The sequence below is a fragment of the Pan paniscus genome, chromosome 13 (genome assembly GCF_029289425.2).
Source record: "Pan paniscus chromosome 13, NHGRI_mPanPan1-v2.0_pri, whole genome shotgun sequence".
NCBI classification, from domain to species: domain Eukaryota; kingdom Metazoa; phylum Chordata; class Mammalia; order Primates; family Hominidae; genus Pan; species Pan paniscus.
In genome coordinates, this window is record NC_073262.2 from 67,581,142 (window position 1) to 67,605,236 (window position 24,095).

The 24,095-nt window shown below is 35.9% G+C and overlaps 1 protein-coding gene and 1 long non-coding RNA gene across 7 annotated transcripts in view; one reads left to right on the forward strand and one right to left on the reverse strand.

Annotated features, from left to right (window-relative positions):
• The window catches only part of LOC106634502 (uncharacterized), a 131,127-nt gene that overhangs the window by 87,872 nt on the left and 19,160 nt on the right, over positions 1–24,095 (forward strand). The window lies entirely within an intron of this gene.
• The window catches only part of SLC38A11 (solute carrier family 38 member 11), a 61,449-nt gene that overhangs the window by 25,681 nt on the left and 11,673 nt on the right, over positions 1–24,095 (reverse strand). For all 5 annotated transcript variants that reach the window (XM_063595423.1, XM_024927873.4, XM_063595422.1 and 2 more), the window contains 2 exons: positions 19,591–19,697; positions 17,486–17,565 (listed from right to left, as the gene is read on the reverse strand). In XM_063595423.1, coding sequence (XP_063451493.1) covers positions 17,486–17,565; positions 19,591–19,697 — 187 coding nt within the window. The remainder of the gene's footprint in view (positions 1–17,485; positions 17,566–19,590; positions 19,698–24,095) is intronic.

Consider the following 24,095-nt stretch of genomic DNA (forward strand, 5'->3'; position numbering starts at 1 on the left):
GTATTCTATTTACAGCCTAGTGTACGCCCCCTGCCCAAATGAAATAACTTCCCTAGGCCAGGCGTGGTGGCTCACGTCCGTAATCCCAGCACTTTGAGAGACTGAGGGAGGTGGGTCACAAGGTCAGGAGTTCGAGATCAGCCTGACCAACATGGTGAAACCCCGTCTCTACTAAAAATACAAAAATTAGCCGGGTGTGGTGGCGTGGGCCTGTAATCCCAGCTACTCAAGAGACTGAGGCAGGAGAATCACTTGAACCTGGGGGGTGGAGGTTGCAGTGAGCAGAGATTGTGCCCCACTGCACTCCACTCCAGCCTAGGTGACAGAGGAAGACTCCGTTAAAAAAAAGAAAGAAAGAAAGAAAGAAAGAAAGAAAGAAAGAAAGAAAGAAAGAAAGAAAGAAAGAAAGAAAGGAAGGAAGAAAGAAATAACTTTCCTAAGGCAGAAAATATATTTTAAATAAAATGTTTGAATTTTAACTTAAACCCCCATGCAAATTAATAATCAAAATTAAACTTGGACACCCAATTAAACATGTGTAGATGGGCCACATAAGTTTATCTTTTCTTTTTTCTAAGACCCCACTAAAATGCTACTAAAGAAATTTAAAAGAGGAATAAATTCATGAGGGAGAGGATAGTGGGAGAAGAGATATCTGAGGAGAAGACACTCTATGAAAACGAAACTGGATACTTCTGTGATGACTATTGAGAGTAGAAGATGTTGCAACCATGTAGAGGGAGCTCATGATGAGAAAGAGGTGATTCACTTTGCAAAACCCCTGTGTGTGCAGGACTCAGAGATACCAGAAAGCTACCAAGAATGCTCCAACAAAAGGAGAAAGGAAAGAAAACGGAAGATCTGGGATCATGGATAGAGGGTATACAACACAAAAAGGAGGTAAAAGGAAGTCCTAGGAGGATCATGGGGGAGCAAAGTGAGAAAGCAATCTGTCTAGAATGGAGGGCAGAGCTGAAGGCTCTGGGATGGATGTGTTCAGGAAAAATAACAAAATTATAGATTATATGTTTGAGCATCTGGAAAAGAAGTAACAAAAATGATCAAATTCAAAAGCTAAACTGGACATCCAGATAAACACAAAACTGAAATCAAGTGGTAATTGTAGAGAAAAACAAAAAGGAAAAGTGTACAAGAAGAGAAACATAAACTTAATTTTAAAAGTCGTGGTATTCTCCATGTATTTAAGAAGAGGAAAGATAGCTTGAGAGAGCTAAATCTTCATTTACTGTAAGAGAAGATAACAGTGAGACACCAAAAAAGGCACTTAGACTCATATTACTTAGAAATAGAGATGTGAATGCCAAGAGATAAGGCTTAAAGGGTTGAAATAAAAAAGGTTTTGGTAGGAGGCTACTCTATTTCATTAAAAGCCATTTGTAATCTTTGATTTTATAAAATCAAGTTAATAAATTTTATTTTATTTTACTTTATTTTATTTGTGAGACAGGGTCTCACTGTAACCCCAGGCAGTGGTGTGATCATAGCTCACTGCAGCCTCAAACTCCTGGCCTGAAGAGGTCCTCCAGCCTCTGCCTCCCAAGTAAGCTGGACTACAGGTACATGCCACCACACTTGGCTATATTTTTAATTTTTTTTTTTTTGGTAGAGGTGGGGGTCTTGCTATGTTGTCTAGGCTGGTCTTGAACCACTGGTCTAAGGGATCCTCCTGCTTTGGCCTCCCACAGTGCTGAGATTACAAGGGTGATCCACCTCACCTGGCCTGTGAATGTATTCTTTTGAGAAAAATAAACACATTGAATAAATGCACGTAAAGTAATATTGAAAAGAAGCAGTATTCCTTACAATACCTTAGGAAGCTTTAAAAAGATCTAGGCAAATAATGGTTACTGTAAAATTTAGATCATTTTAACAGCAATGATTCAAGTGTTTCAAAATATTTTAGTACTAACAAAAATAGGGACTGGCTTATAGCAGTTTGTAGCCTTAGAACAGCAAACACTTTTACAATTAATTACTTCCCTTACCCTGGAAAATCTAAACAAATGCTTCATTATATATTTTTAATAAATCGTTTGTGTTTATGGGGGTTGTGGTTGGAGATGGAGAGCTTTGGGGAGTTAAATTCATTTTGTAATATTGTCTCAGTTTGGATTCTTGCATTCTGAAATTTTATCCTGGTTTGAAAGACAAACTCTTATCTTTATAACAGGTGAATAACAATAAGGCAATGTAGAAGAAAGCAAGTCCCATCAAAGGGAGCTCCAGTCTCTATAGACTGATAAAAAGGAGCCTCAGAACTTAAACCTCTGGATCAGGAGAATCAAAAAACATCATGCCTCTCTATGATACCTGCCCAAACTCTTTCAGCTAAACAGAGGTACTTTCAAATATACAATTCCAGCAGAGTCTGCATTTTTGTTGTAAGAGCCTCATGTATTAGCCTTTTTAGTCAGACACATCCGGGAGTTAAGTGCTTTGGATGACACAAAACAAAGGCTCCATGTTGCCTGTCACACCACAAGCTATTAATGACAAGCAGATCTGACCACTTCCCCCAGCTCCTGCATCCACTGAAGGCTCTGTCACTTCCTCACTCTCAGCTCACTTGTATTCTGATTCTGTTCTATAGACAAAACCATGGTTTACATTAATATATAAAGCTGCTCAGGAAAATTCTTCTTAGGAATCACTCTGAACATTAAAACTGATTCATTTAAAAACACACACCCACACAAATGGGAAAAGCAGTCTTCGCTTGCGGATTGGAAGAATCAATATCATTAAAAGGACTATACTACCCAAAGCAATCTACAGATTCAACACTATTCCTATCTAACATCATTTTTTAAATTTAGAAAAAAACTATTATGAAATTCGTATGGAATGAGAAAAGCCCCATTAGCTAAAACAACCCTGAATAAAAAGAACAAAGCCAGAGGCATCACATTATCTGACTTCAAACTATATTATGAGGCTACAGTAACCAAAGAAGCATCGTACTAGTACACAAACAGACACATAGACCAATGGAACAGAATAGAGAATCCAGAAATAAAGCCACACACCTACAACCATCTGGTCTTTGACAAAGTCGACAAAAATAAGCAATGGGGAGAGGATTCCCTAGCCAATAAGTGGTGCTGAGATAACTGGCTAACCATATGCAGAAGAATGAAACTGGACCCCTACCTTTTTCCATATACAAAAACTAACTTGAGGTGGATTAGAGATTTAAATGTAAGACCTCAAACTATAAAAATCCTAGAGAAAACCTAGGAAATACCCTTCCCGACATTGGCCTTGGCGAAGAATTTATGGCTAAGGCCTCAAAAGCAATCACAACAAAAACAAAGACTGACAAGTGGGACCTAATTAAACTAAAAAGCTTCGGCACAGCAAAAGAAACTATCAACAGAATAAACAGACAACCTACAGAATGGGAGAAGATATTTACAAACTCTGTATATGACAAAGTTCCAATATCCAGAATCTGTAAGGAATTTAATTCGACAAGCAAAAACCAAATAACTCCATTAAAAGGTGGGCAAAGGATATGAACAGACATTTCCCAAAAGAAGACATACAAATAGCCAATGAACATATGAAGAAATGCTCAACATTACTAATTATCAGAGAAATGCAAATCAAAACCACAATGAGATACCATCTCACACTAGTAGAAATAGCGATAATGAAAAAGTAAAAACAAACAACAAACAAAAAACAGATGCTTCCAGCCTGGGCAATGTAACTGGGACCCCATCTCTACAAAATAAAAAAAAAAATTAGCCACGCGTGGTGGTGCACACCTGTAGTCCCAGGTACTTAGGAGGCTGAGGTAGGAGGATTGCTTGAGCCTAGAAGGTCAAAGTTGCAGTGAGCCATGATTGCACCACTGCACTCCAGCCTGGATGAGAGAGCAAGACCCTGTCTCGAAAAATTAAAAAAAAAACAAATGTTAGTGGGGCTGTGGAGAAAAGGGAACACTTATACACTATTGGTGTGAATGTGAATTAGTGCAGCCACTGTGGAAAGCAGTTTGGAGATATTTCAAATAAATTAAAACAGAACTACCATTCAACCAAGGAGTCCCATTACTGGGTACACACCCAGAGGAAAATAAATCACTCTACAAAAAAGTCACATGCACTTGTATGTTCACCGCAGCAGTATTCACAATAGCCAAGACGTAAAATCAACCTAGGTGCCCATCAACAGTGGATTGCATAAAGAAAATATGGTATATATACACCATGAAATCCTATGCAGCCATAAAAAAGAATGAAATCATGTCCTTTGCAGCTACATGGATGCAGCTTGGAGGCCATTATCCTAAGCAAATTAACACAGGAACAGAAAAGCAAATGCCATATGTTCTCACATATAAGTAGGAGCTAAACATTGGGTACATGTGGATTTAAAGATGGGAACAACAGACACTGGAACTGGGAATACGGACTACTAAAGAAGGGAAAGAAGGAGGGGGCAAAGGTTGAAAAAATACCTATTGGGTTCTCTGCTCACTACCATAGTAATGACGGGATCATTTGTACAGGTGACTGGATCACTTGTACTCTAAACCTCAGTGTCATCCAATAAACCCATGTAACAAACCTGCACCTGTATCTCATGAATATAAAATACAAGTTGAAATTATTTTAAAAGTATATATTCTAATTAGTTCCTGTACATCCTGTAAGAAAAGCTTGATGCAAATCATTTCTAATTAAAAAAGACAATGGATCAAATATTCATTAAACCAAAATAAACTCTTCAAAAATAAACTTATTAAAAAGCTGATTTCTAGTTAAAATTTACATAAAACTTTATGCTAATTTTTTGCTGAAATATAAATTTTATTTATTATGTATTATTTATTTATTTATTTTGAGATGGAGTCTCGCTCTGTCGCCCAGGCTGGAGTGCAGTGGTGCAATCTCGGCTCACTGCAAGCTCTGCCTCCTGGGTTCACGCCATTCTCCTGCCTCAGCCTCCCGAGTAGCTGGGACTACAGGCGCCAGCCACCATGCCCGGCTAATTTTTTGTATCCGCGTCAGCTAATTTTTTGTATTTTTAGTAGAGACGGGGTTTCACTGTGGTCTCGATCTCCTGACCTCGTGATCCGCCCGCCTCGGCCTCCCAAAGTGCTGGGATTACAGGCGTCAGCCACTGTACCCGGCCTGAAATATAAATTTTTAAAATATGAATCATATAAAAAGCTAGCCCAGCTTGGCACCATAAACATCACAAATACTTCATTTTTGCCATTTGGGACACCAGTCTCTTTTAATTCTTATTCTGTCACCTACTGGGCGTTCCCTAATTCCTCTGTTAATGCTTTAAAATTGGTGTTAACTGTGTTTACCTCTGTGGGTTTGGATTAAAAGGGCAGAGTATAGGTGGGAGGGGGCAGGATTTCACTTTTTTAATATGATGAAAACTTGTGAGAATTATGGGTGTCGCTTTGGTTCTTTGTTGTGCTTTTTCACAAAACAGAATTAAAATATCATGTGAATTTAAACTAAAAATAAATGTAACTTCAGATGTGATGTCCAGATAATTCTTTGTCATTAGGGTTCTACTTGGATTGTGCCTCTCTTCACTTTATATGCAGTCCCTGTACAGTTTTGTCCGCATCACCCTCTCCGAAATCCAGACTTGCATTTCCAAAAGATTGGGTGACTTCTACTCCTCTTCCCACAAGGATCCCACAAAATGAGGATATATTTAAAATATACTATATATTTTTTCCAGATCATCTTCCCTTCCTATCCTGGTAAATAACATAAAAGAAGGTAGACCCCTGTATGTCTCCCTAGCAGCGTATTCATAATTCTATTAAATAGCCCACTGAGGTTACCTCTTATGTGATCTTTGCCCCACTCCACATTCTAATAAGCTGTAAGAGGTCTTCAGAAAAGGAGTGTGATATATTGGTCTTAATAGCCCCAGTACCTAGAAGAGTGACTTACCCAGTAGACATTTAATAAGTGTTAGTTTGCTGGCAGACTCTTCTATTTTATTCCTTTGGCAGTGAGTTCTGGGCCATCTACCCATATAGTTCTCCAAGCTGGAAACTTTGGTATCACCCTAGGTAACTCCTGTACCCTTAGTGCCTTCATTCAATCAGTCACTAAGTTCTCCTGATTTTACCAGCTTAAAATTACTTGAGCTTCTCCTCCTCTTCATTACCAGTCTTATCCTTATATCATTTCCATTGGAAAATGGAATCCTTTTGCCTGGATGCTTGGTTTGCTATAGATAGCCTCCTTCCAGGTCTTTATATTCCTATCTGTCCTTGCCTCCACTGGAAGAGAAGTCCAATTAAAATTGAGACTCAATCTAGTTACTCACCTGTTTAAGAACTTTCAATGCCCTATCAACTAAAGAACAAATCCAAGTTTCTCACCACCACATGTAAAGCTTTCCTTCATCTTCGTCTCTGCCAAACTCTCTAGGCTCATTTCCTTTTATACACTGGCACAGCTTTCAGCTCAGAATCACCAAAACCCAAGTTACTTTCTAAATACAGAAGCTGTATAGCTTGTGGTGATAGGGAAGTCAGGATCAGTGGGTGCTATGGTTTGAATGTTTGCATCCCCTTTAAAATTAAGGTAGAAACGTAATCCCCAGTGAAACAATACTAAGAGGTGGGGCCTCAAAGGTTTATAAATCATGCTGCTATAAAGACACATGCACACGTATGTTTATTGCAACACTATTCACAACAGCAAAGACTTGGAACCAACCCAAATGTCCAACAATGATAGACTGGATTAAGAAAATGAGGCACATATACACCATGAAATACTATGCAGCCATAAAAAAGGATGAGTTCATGTCCTTTGTAGGGACATGGATGAAGCTGGAAACCATCATTCTGAGCAAACTATCGCAAGGACAGAAAATCAAACACCGCATGTTCTCACTCATAGGTGGGAATTGAACAATGAGAACACTTGGACACAGGGTGGTGAACACCACACACCAGGGCCTGTTGCGGGGTGGGGGGAGGGGGGAGGGATAGCATTAGGAGATATACCTAATGTAAATGACGAGTTAATGGGTGCAGCACACCAACATGGCACATGTATACATATGTAACAAACCTGCACGTTGTGCACATGTACCCTAGAACTTAAAGTATAATAATAATAATTAAAAAAAGAGGTGGGGCCTTTAGGAGGTAATTAGGCCATTAGGGCAGAGCCCTTATAGATGAGATTAGCACCCTTATAAAAGTGCTTGAGGAAGTGAGTTCAGTGTCTTTTTGTTCTTCCATCCCTTCCTCCTTGTGAAGATGCAGGATTTGTCCCCTCCAGAAGAAGCAGAGTTCAAGGTGTCATCTTGGGAGCAGAAAGAGCAGCCCTCTCCAGACACTTTCAAATGCTAGTGCCTTGATCTTGGACTTCCCAGCCTCCAGAACTGTGACAAACAAATTTCTGTTCTTTATAAATTACCCAGTCTGTGGTATTTTGTTACTGTAGCATAGAAAGACTGAGTAAGAACAGAACCACTTTCAGCAGTTTTTCAAAAGAGATAATATGGAGATATGACACTTGTTAAAACTATGATAAAATGCATTTGAGAAGCAATGTAAAAAAATGATTTTGGAGAAAATTATCAAAGGAGGGCCTTTATTTTTATATGGTAGCTCCCCCAGCGAATGGCAAAGTATCCCTCTTCTCCAAGTTCTTCCTAATGTTAGAACTTCAAACTTCGTCTGCTGTTATATGTATCTCATCTCTGCGTCACACACATTTCTGCCAATAGTATCTTCCAACCTGTCCCTACCAACTTCCCGTCCCCCATGTCCCTTTTTGACTCAACTTATGCTTGTTTATTTTTTAAAGCAAAAAGCCATGTATTTTCTTATCCTGAAATATTACCTGCCTGCACAGGTTAGGCTAAGGACCCTTCCTCTGTTTCCATAGCACTTACTCATAATTCTATTACTTATTATATTGAGATTGTCTTTCATAAGTTTGTTACACAAACTATAAGGATCTGAGGTCAAGGACTGTGCTTTCTTCATCTTATAGTCCCAGTACCTGGAAGAGTGACTGGCATCAGTTAGACATTTAATAAAATGTTATTGGTTCAAAGAACAGGTTCATCCATTTGTGGATGGATTCCATTTATAAAATAACTAATGGTGGGTGAAATAAGTACTTAATATTGAGGAGCCTAGGCTGTTCCTCTAGCTCCACTAACACAGGGACTGGACTAATCCTCCCTGAGCATATATTATCTTGCAAATATCTTTCCTATTTTTATGTAGACTCAGATAAAGCAATAGTTCTATGCATTCTTTCATGTAGGCAATCTTCCTGGTAAAACATACCACTAGCTCTAACAGTGAGTGTTGCAGAGCCTGGAGTCAATTGGTATTTTAGCAAATTAGTTAGCAAATTTTACCAGCATGAAAGTAGCCTTAGGCAAATTTTCTTTGACAGTGTTTGTATGAAATTTTTATTTGTCTCAAGACAATGTTTTATTGTCTCATTACTTCAAAATTTTGGTCAGTTAATCCCCAAGTTGAATGGACTAAAACCAGCAGGCACATAGATTCATTCATGCATCCACTTGATGATTCAGCAATTCTTTGCTGAATTCTAATTCTTTGTTAGACACTTTGCTGAGTAATGGGTATATAGTGTGAACAAAGCAAATGTAATCTCTCTTCTCACAGTGCTTACAATATAGTGAGAGACAGAAAATATACATAGAAGAAAACACAGAGAAGATAACTAAAGATAATTTAACAAATACATTATTATTTTATTTCTATGTGTAGATCCCTTCTCACTTCCTATGGTGAGACCAATAGGAAATTTAACCAACCAGAATATTCATGTTCTGAACCTACTCCTATTTACCGCACTCTCAGATAATCATCTCATCTTTGAAAAAATATAGGTTATCAGGCATGAATACTCAAATTCCCTTCACTGATCTTTAGAATGTGTTCACAATTTACTCCTTATATTCTTATCCTATTGTTTCGAAAGGACAAAGTATCTTAGCTCCTCTCCAAGATCACCCTAACTGTATCCTAAAGTCTAGCCTTTCATCATCTCATGGAGGACTTCGGGTTCTAAGTTTTGACTTAGTCTATGTCACATGTTCAATATATCCCATGATAAAGATGGTATTTTTTTAGAGCTCTTACTCTCTCAAGCCACTGTTTTGCCATGTTACTTTCATTCATAGATGTTCTTCATAAAAGAAGAAGAGAAGGGCAGAGGAGGGCAAAATAGGAGGAAGGATATTCCAAATTCACTTTCCTATCACTCACTTACATCTTAATTTTCTCTAACCTGGCTTCCACCCATACCATTTGATTGAAATTCCCATCACTGAAGTGGACATATGTAGTTTGCACCCTGCAATGGCTACTCCCCCTTCTGTTGGCATCACTGTCCTTTGGGACACCCTTTTCCCCATTTTTATTTCAAGTGCTTTAGTTGGGTTCCTCCTATCCCTAGATCCAGGTGTGGGCATGTAACCTAAAGGCAAACAACTCAATATAGGCCATGATGATAGGGTCTGTAATCATCATACATCTTTGTTATAGCCAATCAGAACTAATTCTGTGAGTGAGGTTGGAGGTACCTTAAAAGAGAAAATTCTTTCTCTTTCTATGGACTTGAACTTGAATTGATGTAGGTTGAGATTGCTGCTACCATCTTTCAGGGAGAAAAGCTTTCAGAAACTACAGCCAAACAGGAAGCACAGACAAGAGATGGTAAAAGAGAGACGATGTCTGATTTCATTAATTGAGCTCTTAAATCCAAGCATACCTAATAATAGGACTAACCTTGAACTTACAGTTAAGGGAAGTAAATTCTCTTTTGCTTCAACCAGTTAAGGTTCTGTGCTTCTTTACATTTGCAACATAAAGGATGATAATTTATACATCATCAAAAAATTCAGTGGCTCCTCATCAAAAAGTTAGAAGGATCTCAATTTAACAACCAAACATTACAAGTAAAAGAACTAAAGAACCAAGAGAAAACCCAAAAGCTAGCAGAAGACAAGAAATAACCAAAATCAGAGCTGAACTGAAGGATTTGAAACACAAAAAACATTCAAAAGATCAATGAATCCAGGTGCTGTTTTTTTAAAAAATTCAAAAATAGATAGCCAGCTAGACTAATAAAGATGAAAAGCAAGAAGATCCAAATAAATACAATTAAAAACGACAAGGGGAATATTACCACTGACCCCACAGAAATACAAATAAAAATCAGAGAATATTATGAACACCTCCATGCACATAAACTAGAAACTCTAGAAGAAATGGATAAATTCCTGGATACCTACACCCTCCCAAGACTGAACCAAGAAGAAACTGAATCCCTGAAGAGACCAATAATGAGCTCTGAAATGGAATCAATAATAAATAGCCTACTAACCAAAATAAGCCCAGGACGAGAATGATTCACGGCTGAATTCCACCAGATGTACAAAGAAAAGCTGGTACATTCCTGCTGAAGCTGTTCCAAAAAATTGAGGAGGAGGGGCTCCTCCCTAACTCATTCTAAGAGGCCAACATCATCCTGATACCAAAATCTGGCAGAGAAACAACATCAACAAAAAAAACTTCAGGCCAATATCTTTGGTGAACATCAATGCAAAAATACTCAACAAAATAATGACAAACCAAATTCAGTAGCACATCAAAATGCTTATTCACCACAATCAAGTAGGCTTTATCCCTGGGATGCAAGGTTGGTTCAATATATGCAAATCAGTAAATGTGATTCATTGCATAAAAAGAACTAAAGACAAAAACGATATGATTATCTCAATAAATGCCAAAAAGGCTTTTGATAAAATTCAACACCGCTTCACGTTAAAAACTCTGAATAAACTAGGAATTGAAGGCACATACCTCAAAATAATAAAAGCCATCTGTGACTAAACCACAGCCAACATCATACTAAATGGGCAAGGCTGGAAGCATTCCACTTGAAAACCAGCATAAGACAAGGATGCCCTGGCTCACCACTCCTATTCAACATAGTACTGGAAGTCCTGGCCAGAGCAATCAGGCAAGAGAAAGAAATAAAGGGCATGCAAATAGGTAGAGAGGAAGTCAAACTATCCCTATTTGCAAATGACATGATCCTATATCTAGAAAACCCCATAGTCTCAGCCAAAAAAGATAAGCTGATAAACAACTTCAGCAAAGCTTCAGGATACAAAATCAATGTATAAAAATCACTAGCACTCCTATAAACCAACAACAGTCAAGCAGAGTGCCAAATCAGGAAGGCAATCCATTCACAATTGCCACACACAAAAAATACCTAGGAATACAGCTAAGCAGGGAGGTGAAAGATCTCTACAATGAGAGCAACAAAATACTGATCCCCCCCCCAAAAAAAAAAAAAAAATCAGAGATGACACAAACAAATGGAAAAAAAAATTCCACACTTATGGATAGGAAGAATCAATATTGTTAAAATGGCCACACTGCCCAAAGCAATTTACAGATTCAATGTCATTCCTATTAAACTACCAATGACATTCTTCACAGAACTAGAAAAAACTATTTTAAAATTCACATGGGACCAAAAAAAAGCCTGAATAGCCAAGGCAATCCTAGGCAAAAAGAACAAAACCAGAGGCATCATGCTACCCAACTTCAAACTACACTAAAGGGCTACAGTAAGCAAAACAGCATGGTTCTGATACAAAAACAAACACATAGATCAATGGAACAGAATAAAAAGCCTAGAATTAGGGCTGCACAGCTACAACTATCTGATCTTTGACAAATCTGACAAAAACAAGCAATGGTGAAAGCACTCCTTATTCAATAAATGATCCTGGGATAACTAGCTAGCCAAACGCAGAAGATTGAAACTGGACCCCTTCCTTACACCATACACAAAAATTAACTCAAGATGGATTAAAGACTTAAATGTAAAACTCAAAACTATAAAATGCCTGGAAGACAACCTAGGCAATACCATTCTGGACATAGGAACGGGCAAATATTTCATGATGAAAATGCCAAAGGCAATTGCAACAAAAGCAAAAATTGACAAATAGGATCTACTCGACCTGAAGAGCATCTGCACAGCAAAAGAAACAATCAACAAAGTGAACAGACAACCTACAGAATAGGAGTAAATTTCTGCAAACTATGCATCTGACAAAGGTCTAATATATAGCATCTTATAAGGAACTTAAATTTACAAGAAAAAAATAAACCATTAAAAAGTAGGCAAAGGACATGAACACTCTTCAAAAGACGTAGTTGTGACCAACATTCATATGAAAAAAAGCTCAGCATCAATGATCATTAGAGAAATGTGAATCAAAACCACAATGACATATCATCTCACACCAGTCACAATGGCTATTATTTAAAAAGTAAAAAAATGACAGCTGCTGGCAAGATTGCAGAGAAAAAGTAACACTTATACACCATTGGTGGGAGTGTAAATTAGTTCAACCATTGTGGAAGACAGTGTGGTGATTCCTCAAAGATCTGAAAAACAGAGCTACCATTTGACCCAGCAATCCCATTACTGAGTATATACCAAAGGAATATAAATGGTTTTATCATAAAAACATGTAAATGGTCACAATAGCAAAGACATGGAATCAACCTAAATGTCCATTAATGGCAGACTGGATAAAGAAAATGTGGTACATGTACACCATGGAATACTATGCAGCCATAAAAAGATCATGTCCTCTGCAGGAACGTGGATTGAGCTGGAGAGGGCATTATCCTTAGCAAACTAATGCAGGAAAAGAAAAGTAAAGAACACATATTCTCATTTATAAGCGGGAGCTAAAAGATCACAACACATGGACACAGAGAGGGGAACAACACACACTGGGACCTATCAGAGGGTGGAAGTTGGGAGAAAGAAGAAGATCAGGAAAGATAACTAATGGGTACTAGGCTTCATACTTAGGTGACGAAATAATCGGTACAACAAACTCCCATGATACAAGTTTACCTATATAACAAACCTGCACATGTACCCCTGAACTTAAAAATTCAGTGGCTAATATGAATGAATTTTTTATTAGTCAGAATGAATCATTTCTTTCCTTAAATATGTAGCCTTCCTCTGTCTTTACCCATTTTTAAAAATCCTTTTCTTAACCCCCTCTAGTTCTTCTTTATGTGTAGCATAAAACTGCAGAATTCAGGGTTTGAATGTATAAGGGTTAAGGAAACTAATGTGCATTGAGATTAAAATTTAAAGTATGGACTCACTTTTTGGAATTTTGTTTAGAATACCACACGATTAAAATGCTGTAAGAAAGATGTCATATGAGGGGAAAATAGTTGTAAATTTGGACAGCATGTTATAATTTCCGTTCTGAATGTAAAGAATTGAATATTAATAAGGCATTAAATGAAGGTTTTTTTTTTTTAACAGTGATAATGCCTCTGATTCTAGTTAGAAAATAATTGGGAGAACTGTTATTGCATTTTTATACTAGCACACTTTCTGAAAAGCAATTAAATTTCCTTGCCACTTCAGTTTTTAGAAAGCAAAAGGTTAGAAAATACCATAAAACTGAACATAATTTCCAAAAAACGTGAAAGTCATTGGACTGTGAGATATCTGAAATCGTATCAAAAAGCAGAATTTATGGCCCTATGAGTTATGGAAAAGGAAATTGAATTGTATTTTATTTTTAAAACATAACCACTAAAATGGTGTTTCCATAGTAACAAGGTCAATACCAGTGGCCATTATAGACCTTCCCCTTTTCTGATAGTGAGTTTAAAGATCTTTTTCAAACACCACTTTAAAAGACCTATGAAAAAACCACAGGTTTTCTGATCATTCATCTGAACCGAAAATGAAGAAAACCACACATGGAGTATTGAATTTCTCATGTTTTATGGATTACAAGCATTCATCGCTGTCATATTTTCAGAAAGAAGCCTGCCTGACTAGCTACCATGCCAACTCCTGAACTTGGGATTTGATTAGCCTGATTGTAAATCAGGATGAACAGAAGTTGTTTGCGGTAGTATTCAAACAGACATAAAAGGTGGCACAGTATTAAAAAACATACTTCTTTAACATCTAAATATTGAAAGAGTTAAGTAAATAATCCTTGCTATTACATTTCAAAGGCTCAGATAAAATATTGTATCGCTACTAGAGGAAGGTCAGACAGATGTAGGCCACATTTTGTTGACAACAGAACTAAATAGCTATTTGGCCATAAAAATCAGTTCATTGAGCCCCACCAGGAAGTGGACTGCCCTTCCTTTTTTCTCTATATCAAGGCACACTGCTTATATGATAGTCATTTGTATAGCTCTGTCTTCTTCACTAAACTGCGAGCCCCTTAAAAGCAGAGATATTTTATTTCTCTATGTATTCATGACAGTATTTCACATGACACTTTGTACATAAAAAGTACTGAAAGAAACAATCGGAGAATGCGTCATGAAAAATGATCACAAAACAGTAACTAAAATAACACAAAATCTCTGGTTTAATTTTAGAAACAATGTGTCAGTTAAAAATACGTACTCATTATTTTAATCTCTTTAAACCAAGAGGCTTTAGAATCTTTGTCCATAGAATCTCCAATGGCGAAATAATGAATCCAATTGCCTGGCCCGTAGATCAATTCCTTCAGAATCTCTACAGGTGGGGCTCTGGCATCAGTATTTTCTAAAGTTACTCAGATGATTCTCATGTGCAACGAGTGTTGAGAATCATTGCTTTACACTGTTCTCCCGTGGTGCAACTGAGGATTAATTTACTTCCTACTTTAGCTATGTTTCCCCCTCAATATTGCCTCATAATACTATATTTAGCAAACCTATAAGAACTTTTATTACAACCCAGTGATTTTTTTCCCTGTAAACACTTTTTATAATAAAAATTATCAATTAAAACAGTTTGGTCTTACACAATTAAAATTTTTAGCCCAAATTATCATTTATGGTATTCTGTTTAATATACTTATTAGCTTTCTGTTACTGTGAATTCAGCTTCAAAAACCAGAGCTGAATACAGTACCAACATAACAGACACTAAATAAACATCAGTAGAATCAGTATAAATATCAGTAGAATTAAGTATATGTTTTTGTGCTTTTATACATACTTTTCCCTGAGTCTGTAATACATACAGACTCATACCCTCTATGTATCTGGAAAAATTGCAATTCTTCTTTTAAAACACACAAAGCATATTTTTCTTCCTCCAGGAAACCTTCCCTGATGGGGATAGATCATTAAGCACCCGTTACTTTGGCACTGTCTCGGCTTCCCTTTCATGCTTCTGCTTTGCACTTATCACCTTGTACTGTCATTGATTTTTCTTCCTTTTTTTTTGGTTTTAAAATAAGCCCTTTCTCCATTGTTGATTGTGAATAATTGGCAGCAGGTGCTAATTCAGGCCTCTCTGCTTTTTCTCTCAGGGCACAACACAATCACTGGAAACAATAGAAACTCAATAAGTGTTTACTAAAGTGAATGAATAAATGGCCATATTGAAGTGAAACAGGTGCATTTCAAAACCACTAATGTAGGCCAGGCATGGTGGTTTACACCTGTTAATCCCAGCACTTTGGGGGGCTGAGGCAGGAGGATTGTTTGAAGTCAGGAGTTTGAGGCTGGCCTGGGCAACATAGTGAGACTCCATCTCTACAAAAAAAAAAAAAAAAAAGAAAGAAAAAATTAGCCGGGCGTGGCACATGCCTGCAGTCCCAGCTACACAGGAGGATGAGGCAGGAGGACTGCTTGAGCCCAGGAGTTCAACCTGCAGTGAGCTATGATTGCACCATTGCACTCCAGTCTGGGTGACAGAATGAGACCCTGTCTCTTAAAAAAAAAGTAAAAACAAAACAAAAAAACACTAATGCTATGAATTGAATTGCGTCCCTCCGAATTTATATGTTGAAGCCTTAACTCTCACTGTGCTGGCATTTGGAGTTGAGGCCTTTGGGAGACTTTGAGAGATAATTAGGGTTAGATAAATGCATGAGGGAAGGGTGGAGCCCTCACTCTGGGACTGGAGCCCTTATAAGAAGAGACATCTGAGATCTTGCTGTCTCTCTCTGCCATGTGAGGACACAGCAGGAAGACTGCCCTCAACAAGGCAGGAAGATGGCCCTCACCAGAACCCTATCATGCTGGCATCCAGATCTCTGACTTCCAGCCTCCAGAACTATGAGAAAATACATTTCTGTCATTTAACAATACTCGGTTTATGTTTTTTTGTTATGACATTCTGAGATGACCAATACAACTGCGAATCAGGATTAAATTATTTGAAAAAAATAATATAAACATTACAGATATTTATGCTTTCTCTCCTTTATTTCAATCCTTTAAAAATAGGTGTTTGCTTTTTCAAAGAAAAGGCTATATCAAATGCACTTAGACTGGATATTTAATAGATATTTCATGATTTTCCCCCAATTAGCTTGAGGCCTTTTTTTTTTTTTTTGGTATTTTCCTGATAAACTAAGAAGCCTATCAGTGGAAAATGAATTAATTTTGCAGAGCAACAATTAATCAAGGAGAAAACATATATTACCTTGGCCACTGCATTAACAATTAGGGCTATTCATTAGGTTTCCTTTTATGTTTTTTCTTACAGATGCCATTCATTAAAAACCCAGTATTCCTTGCATTGTGCTAAATATTACATCTTAAATTAATTTTTCTTTGCCTCTTTAGAGAAAACATTTAAGGTACCCTGGAAACTCCTTAATGCATTATTTATTTATTCAACTAATATTTATTGTGAATTGTGGAAATCCAATTCAGTGTTTAAAGCCAATCTAACCTGGTTTCATTCTAGCATTTTCTTGGGACTGTGACTATAAACTGCCCAGTCTGTATCTGGGGAATCTACTGTATAGGCAAAGCATACAAACAGTGTAGTTTAGATTGACAATACACACACTTTAAAATTTCATGAATGAGTAACATTTGTAAAATTGGGAGAACTAATACCAATTTGTCAACATTTTACCTCACCAAATAATAACATTAAAAAGAAACAAACACCACTATCAGTTTTTATCCTTAGTTCACAAATGATGTAGTATTTTAACACAAAATAATTAAGGAAAATAATCAGAAGAGAATAAAGGATGGTTTTCAAAATGTTCACATTTTGTTTAATGGATAAAAACATCCACTATATCTCTTATTCTTTTTATTTCAGTCTAAACTAGTGAAACTTCGTTCCTCTTTTCAACTATTCAAAATTCATTTCTTATTCTAATTCTAATTCTTTCTTACTCTAACTCTTTGGGACATTAAAATAATAAGTAAACATGGTTTAATTCTATCAGCCTTGTAGGGTCCAAATGAAAAATGCATGTTTACTGACCTGTAATTATTTTACCTCATTTTGTCAAATACCAAAGATAAATGATGTTTCTGATACCATGGTTACTTTATATTTCTGCATTTATGCCATCTAAATATCTATGTGGAGGCTATAAATCAAAGACTAACAAATATAACAACAAAACTTACATGTGTGGACCCAGTGAAATTGCCCTCGCCATTACAATTCCAAGAATCAGAGTTGTTAAACCCGTAGAGATGAGGGAGACCTGTAAAAGAAAATACAAGGATATTGCCGGTTTAGGACAGAAATTATTTTATTTAAAATGTTAAGTCTTTCTCATTTTTAATTGGGTAAACTTACATATAGATTTTTTTTGCCTAATTCTTTAGTAGGTTATTCTTGCAGCTTGGTGTTGATAATCTCAGGCAGGTAACTTCTTATCAGATCAGTCTTGGTTCCCCGCACCCACCCCAAGTAGGTGAGCAAGTATTATACATGACTGTCATCACCATGCAACATGGCTTTAAAAATTTTTAGTGGCTCCTGCATGGAATACAAAACTGGTGATTTTAGCTTATGAAAGTAAAAGTGAAATTATGTTTCCTTTTTTTCTTCAAGTCTTATTTTAGTGTTGACACGTGCTTTTTTACTATCTATAATTGCTGCTTCTACTTGTCTTACTCTCTTCCTTCCAACACCACACACATTCCTCCCCGTCCTTTTTTTTTGAGGAGGGGTATCTCAGCTTTTTCCTCTCTGCTCTCCAGCTCTACTTTTCCTACCTGGTTTTGCCCTTTGGTCTGTGTTCCTAGGCCTGTTTTGCTTCTTCCTCTCTGTTCTGTCATTATATCAACTGGTTAAAATATAAACTGGTCTGTGTGTGTCTGTGCCCTGTGCACCCATTATGCTAGGTTTGTGTGTCTAGTCTTAATTTTTTTAAATGAAAAAGCACATTATGGATCCTTTCTCTGATAAGAAAAAATAAATATAAAACTGCTTATATTTTATGTGAGTCTCATTAACCTTGTTTTCTAAGTTGTTAATTTTTAACTAGAAAGAAGTTTCTATTATGAATTGGCTTATCTTCTGAGGAAGAGAGAGATTAAACAACCTCTCTAAGGTCACACAGCTGGAATGTGGCAGAGAGGGAACTCAAGTACAAGCAGCCTGACTCCAGATTAGGGCTCCTAACCACTCTGCTTTGCTCATGGAGTGATTTCTTTAGATATCTCAATATGACACTTTTAAGGGGCATTTAGGAAAAAATGCTCAGGTATTAATAATATGACAGAATGTTAATAGCCATCCTTTTATGAATGCCTCACTCTCTGCTCAGAAGATAACATTTATGTGTACACTGAATATATGAAATGGAAAATAGTTCAATCATTTTATATAATTCACAGAAAAGCATGTTTTGATACAGTCTTGTTTGTTTCCAGATGACTATTAGGGATGGTCAGAATACTTTGAAATATTATGTCGTCTACCCTCAGCTCTACCTGGAAGGATGAACTTCATAAATAGATACACAACATTAAACATCACAGTGAAAAGTAAAATTCAGCCAAATGTTGGATTTTTCAAAATAGAATATAAAAATATTATATAAACAACTCTTTTTAAAAATATCTTATCAGAATGTTTGGCATTACGTAGATGTAGTACCAATAATATTTTGGGTAAAATACAAATATTCCTTGAGAGTAAGTGCAAATGAGCATCTGTAGTGAACTGAATAATTATTTAATTGTTTTCATTAGAAGAGTTCAGTATTTCTCTTTAGTAATATGAATCATAAATATTGGCAAAATTCTCAAAAATTGACCAATCAACACATTGAAAATTAAATTCACTGGATGAAAAATAAGCACAATAGACATTGTAATTTACAAATAAATATATTTTAAGCCATTAAAGTTATTCATTGTTACTTCTTAATTTTAAATTGTTTAAACTACCTACACAAAAGATGGAATACTTTTCCAATAAATTAGATTTGCTTTAAATATAGTTCTTTATATTTTCTAAATTTAAAATGTGCTGTCTGACATCAGGGTATCTACCTTAAAAAAGAAAAAGGAAGAATATATTTAGTTAATACTCATCAACTATTTAATCATCGGTTCTCACAAACTAATGATTCAAACACAGTTCACTCTAGCATAACCATTAAGTAAACCAGAAGAAACTAAAGATGAATACCGTAATTAAGAACTTTGCCAAGTAGACAGTAGAGTATGCAGGCAACAAGGTACATTTCTATGCCCATTTAAAATGTAAAAATTACCTTTCCAAGCTTTGCTATATTTCGGTACAAGGATAAAGGCAGAGTAAAGGTAACTGTGGAAAGTCCAATAATGAAGTGGCGACCAATAAACACGTTTTCAGGATCAACTAAAACACAATAAATATTATTAAATGTTACAGGTATAAGTAACACATTGGTGACACACTAAATAGGCCAGCATTTAATTATAAAAATTACTTAAACATAAATACTACCTCAATGACAATAATTTTGAGTTAATACTCTCCATAAAAACATATAAACATAAAAATAAATCACAAAAATACAAACACAAAAAAACTTCAGGATGACTTATACTTGAAATGATGTTATAATATTTCACATTGAAATTATTTTACTAGCCTCCTTGACAGTTTTCATGCTTCTGCCTTCTTTTGTCTTCTTAGAGTACACTCTTAACCCAGAAACTACAGAATTCCTTTTCTAAGGTAAAAAACATTATGTCACTCCCTGCCCAAAACTCTTTAATGACAAAACCCTTCAGGTAGAAAGTAAGCTATAGGAGGATGATGCATTTTCTAAGGTTTTTTTTTTTTCTATACGCAAGAGACTTGGACACTAATACTCTAACAAAATTTCAAAAATAAAGATTTAGATAAAAATATTTAATATATTTCTATACTTTTGTCAAGAAAAAAGTGGTTTCCCTGAATGGCAGAAGCAACATATTGGATAGGGAAGAAGTCACAGGGAAGCTGCTGCAACTGGTAGACACTGCAGATTCTTGGCTATGGTCAAATACAAATAGAAAATTTTATATATATATATCACATATATAATTATATGTGTTGTGTGTATAATCACACATAAACAGAAGTTTTAAACATGAAATGAAACATACAAGGATTTATATATTTTAAAAGCTCTGCTAATTAAAATAGTCATTTAAGGAGCTATATATCTATTTCAATGAAGATGCTATTGTTTAAATTTTTAGCTCATATTAAATTTCACTCAGAGATCATGTCATTACATTGTTACAATGTCTTCAGTGGTACCAAGTCATTGTGCATCAATTTCTGCATAGTCTAAAGTCTATAAAGATCCAGTCTTAAATAAGTGAATGATTGTGGTAAGAAAATAAAAGCTATTATCCTAAACAATGACACTACTTTTCTTAGACGGCTAATAAACCTACAAGAAAGTTTCAAGAAAGAAATTTCAAAATGACATAAATTTTTACCACATATATGTATTATATATATATGATTATTAGATTATTAGTATTTTCTATATAGGTAGTGTATATCTATGTATATGGTGTATATATATGTGTATGTGTGTGTATATATATTATATATATGGAATGGAATATTTAATTTTTAATACTAATGGAATAGTTGAAATCAGCCATAACTAAATAGTCATTATAAAATTAAGAATTAAAATAACAAAACAGGAAAATCAATTCCAAAATCCATGCACTCACTATTTACATATTTGTGGTGAATATAATTTGAACCAAATTATTCGTGTATCTATTTCTATTTACCCTTTAAACCTTTTGCTTCACTGGGAAGTTGCTAAGGGCTAGATAAACGCTGACACAGAGTGCTATGATCAACAGGTAGGAGCCTAATAACTGAGGATCCCATTTGCATAAAGGATGTTTTTCACTAATGCTCTAATGATGAGATCTATTACCTATATGGATCTATCAAAAATGCACCCAAGTATGCATTTTAAATGTTTAAACAACAGTAACGAAAGGTGAAAATTGAAATTTTTGAAAATAAATTTTTTGAAAAAATTTAAAAGCATGTGAACATACTATTTTTTATACCAACATTTCTTGTTACTTTGACTTATATCAAGAGCCAAGGTTTTGGCTACCAGAGAAAAGTATAAGCAATTGTCTACTTGTCAATTTAAGACATTAGTGATGTATTTCAGAATAAAAATAGAGCTTTGGTAAGAATTTTATAGTATCTACTTCTAAAAATACTCTGGCATAATATGGTGCCTCACAAGATATACAAACAGAATGAACATTATAAACTGTCACACCCCAAAATGGTGAAGATGCTGTAAGAATAAAGTTGTGTTCTTTGCCATATGAACTACATTTTTAAAAGTCATTTTTGATTATTACAAAATTGATAACCAGGAAGAGGGCTTCAAAGGACCATTAGCCTTTTCTATAATATTTTATTTTTATGAAGAGTGTTATTTATACATTGTTTGTATAATTAAAAATTAATAAAAATTAACAATCAAAATGTTTCTATCAAGGAAAGGTAAATTAATTATGGTCACTCTAACTGTACAGTAGGTACTGTACAGAATACTGAACTTCCATTAAAGCATATATATATAATTTACATTTTGATATGAGAATATGTTCTTAAAATATTACTAAGAGAAAGAAGCATGTTATAGAACAAGTTGTACGATGTTATATTATTCTTGTGAATATCTGAAATTACATGTATTCTTAAAACTCTGAAAGCATAAAAAGGAAAAAGGAAGGAAGGAAGAGGAAAAACAGGAGGGGGCTGAAAGGATGGTTTCCACCCGATTGTCTCAAGAGGAAGAGATTATTAGTATTTTCTGTTTTCTCCATTTGGCTTGTCTGTGTTTTCTAATATTTTTCAAATAAATCGGCGCTACTTTTCAAATAGGAAAATACAGTAATAAAATATATTTTTAAATTAGTAATTCTCTTTTGAAAAACCTTGGAGGCCAGGTGAGATGGCTCATGTCTATAATCCCAACACTTTGGGAGGCTGAGGTGGGTAGATCTTTTGAGCTCAGGAGTTCGAGACAAGCCTGGACAACATAGCAAAACCCCATCTCTACAAAACTGGGCGTGGTGGTGTGCACCTGTAATCCGAGCTACTTGGGAGGCTGAGGTGGGAGGATCACCTGAGCCTGGGAGGTCAGGAATGCAGTGAGCCAATTATGCCACTGCACTCTAGCCTGGGTGACAGAGTGAGACTCTGTCTCAAAAAAAACAAAAAACAAAAAACAAAAAACAAACAAACAAAAAAAAAGAGAAAAGAGAGAAGGAAAGAAAAACCCTTAAGAAAAACCTTGAAAAATAACAAAGAAAACCCCCCACAAAAATCCCATGAATCTCATGATTAAAAGATAACTGCAGTTTATATGTAAATGTATTTCTTTCTTATTTTTTCTTACTTGTATATGCAAATAGAAAATTTACATAATTTAGATTATATTCTGTGTCTTATATTCTGACCACTTTCCTTAGCATTCTACCCACTCGTGTGGCCTCAGCTTATGCATTCATGCTTTGGAGTTTGGGGGCTGGCACAGAAGCTACAGACAGTTCGGGGTAACAATAATAATAGCTAATAGTACTGGGTAAGTCTACTGTGTGCTAGGAACTACCTGTCTCACCTCTTTTGCTTCACACAACTATTCTATGAAGCAGATGATATTCTGATTCATAATTTAGAGGTGAGGAAACTGGAACTCGGAGAGGACAACTAACCTTCTCAAGGTCACACAGCTGGTCATTCGTGAGTCTGTGATTTGATAGCTATGTCTCCGTGATCTCAAGTTCCACTAAACCCTGTGTGAGGACTAGGTATGCTTTCTAGCTCTAGGTTTTGTTTCATTTTGTTTTGTATGTCTCTAGAATGAGTGATTCAAGCACTAAGAGGAAAGGTGTTTTTGCATCCATCTCCTCAACTGTAATAGCAACCATAGAGAGTGTCACAATGAAATGGGGATTATGTAGCTTGGATGAGAAGCTCTTCAAAGCAAAAAGACACATGATCTCTGAATTATTCTAAAAACCATGACATAGTGAAAAGTTGAACAGGGAGTGGAGTTGTAGCAATATGTTGAAAAGGTCTGCTTGAGAATGTTCACACTGGCTTTTTGTAATTACCCTAAACTGGAAACGACACAAATGTCCCTGAACTGGGTGATAGATACACTAATGTACATCCATAAAATGAAATGCTTCTCAGAAATAATTTGTTAAAAGGAGCAAACTACTGATATATCGAAAGACACAGCTGAATCTCAAATGCACCCTTCTAAACAAAAGAAGCCAGACTCAAAAAAGCTACATATGGTATGATGTCATTTACCTGGCATTCTGAAAAAAGCAAAACTGTAGGGAGAGAAATCTCATCAGGAGGTTGGAAGAGGGAGCTGGAGATTAGGGTTTGACTACAAAGGGAAATGGGGAAAACTGGAGGGAGTGATGGAATTGTTTTGCATTATTTTTATTATTTTTAGAGACAGAATCTCTCTATGTGGCTCACACTCCTGGGCTCAAGCAATCCTTCTGCTTCAGTCTCTGGAGTAGCTGGGACTACAGGCACATGCTACTGTGCCTGGCTTGTCATTCTGTATTTTGATTGCAGCCATGCTTATATGACTATATGCCTTTGTCAAAACTCACAGAATATAGTTTTTTGGTTTTTTTTTTTTTTGAGACAGGGTCTCACTCTGTTGCCCAACCTGCACGGCAGTGGCATGATCACAGCTCACTGCAGCCTCCACCTCCT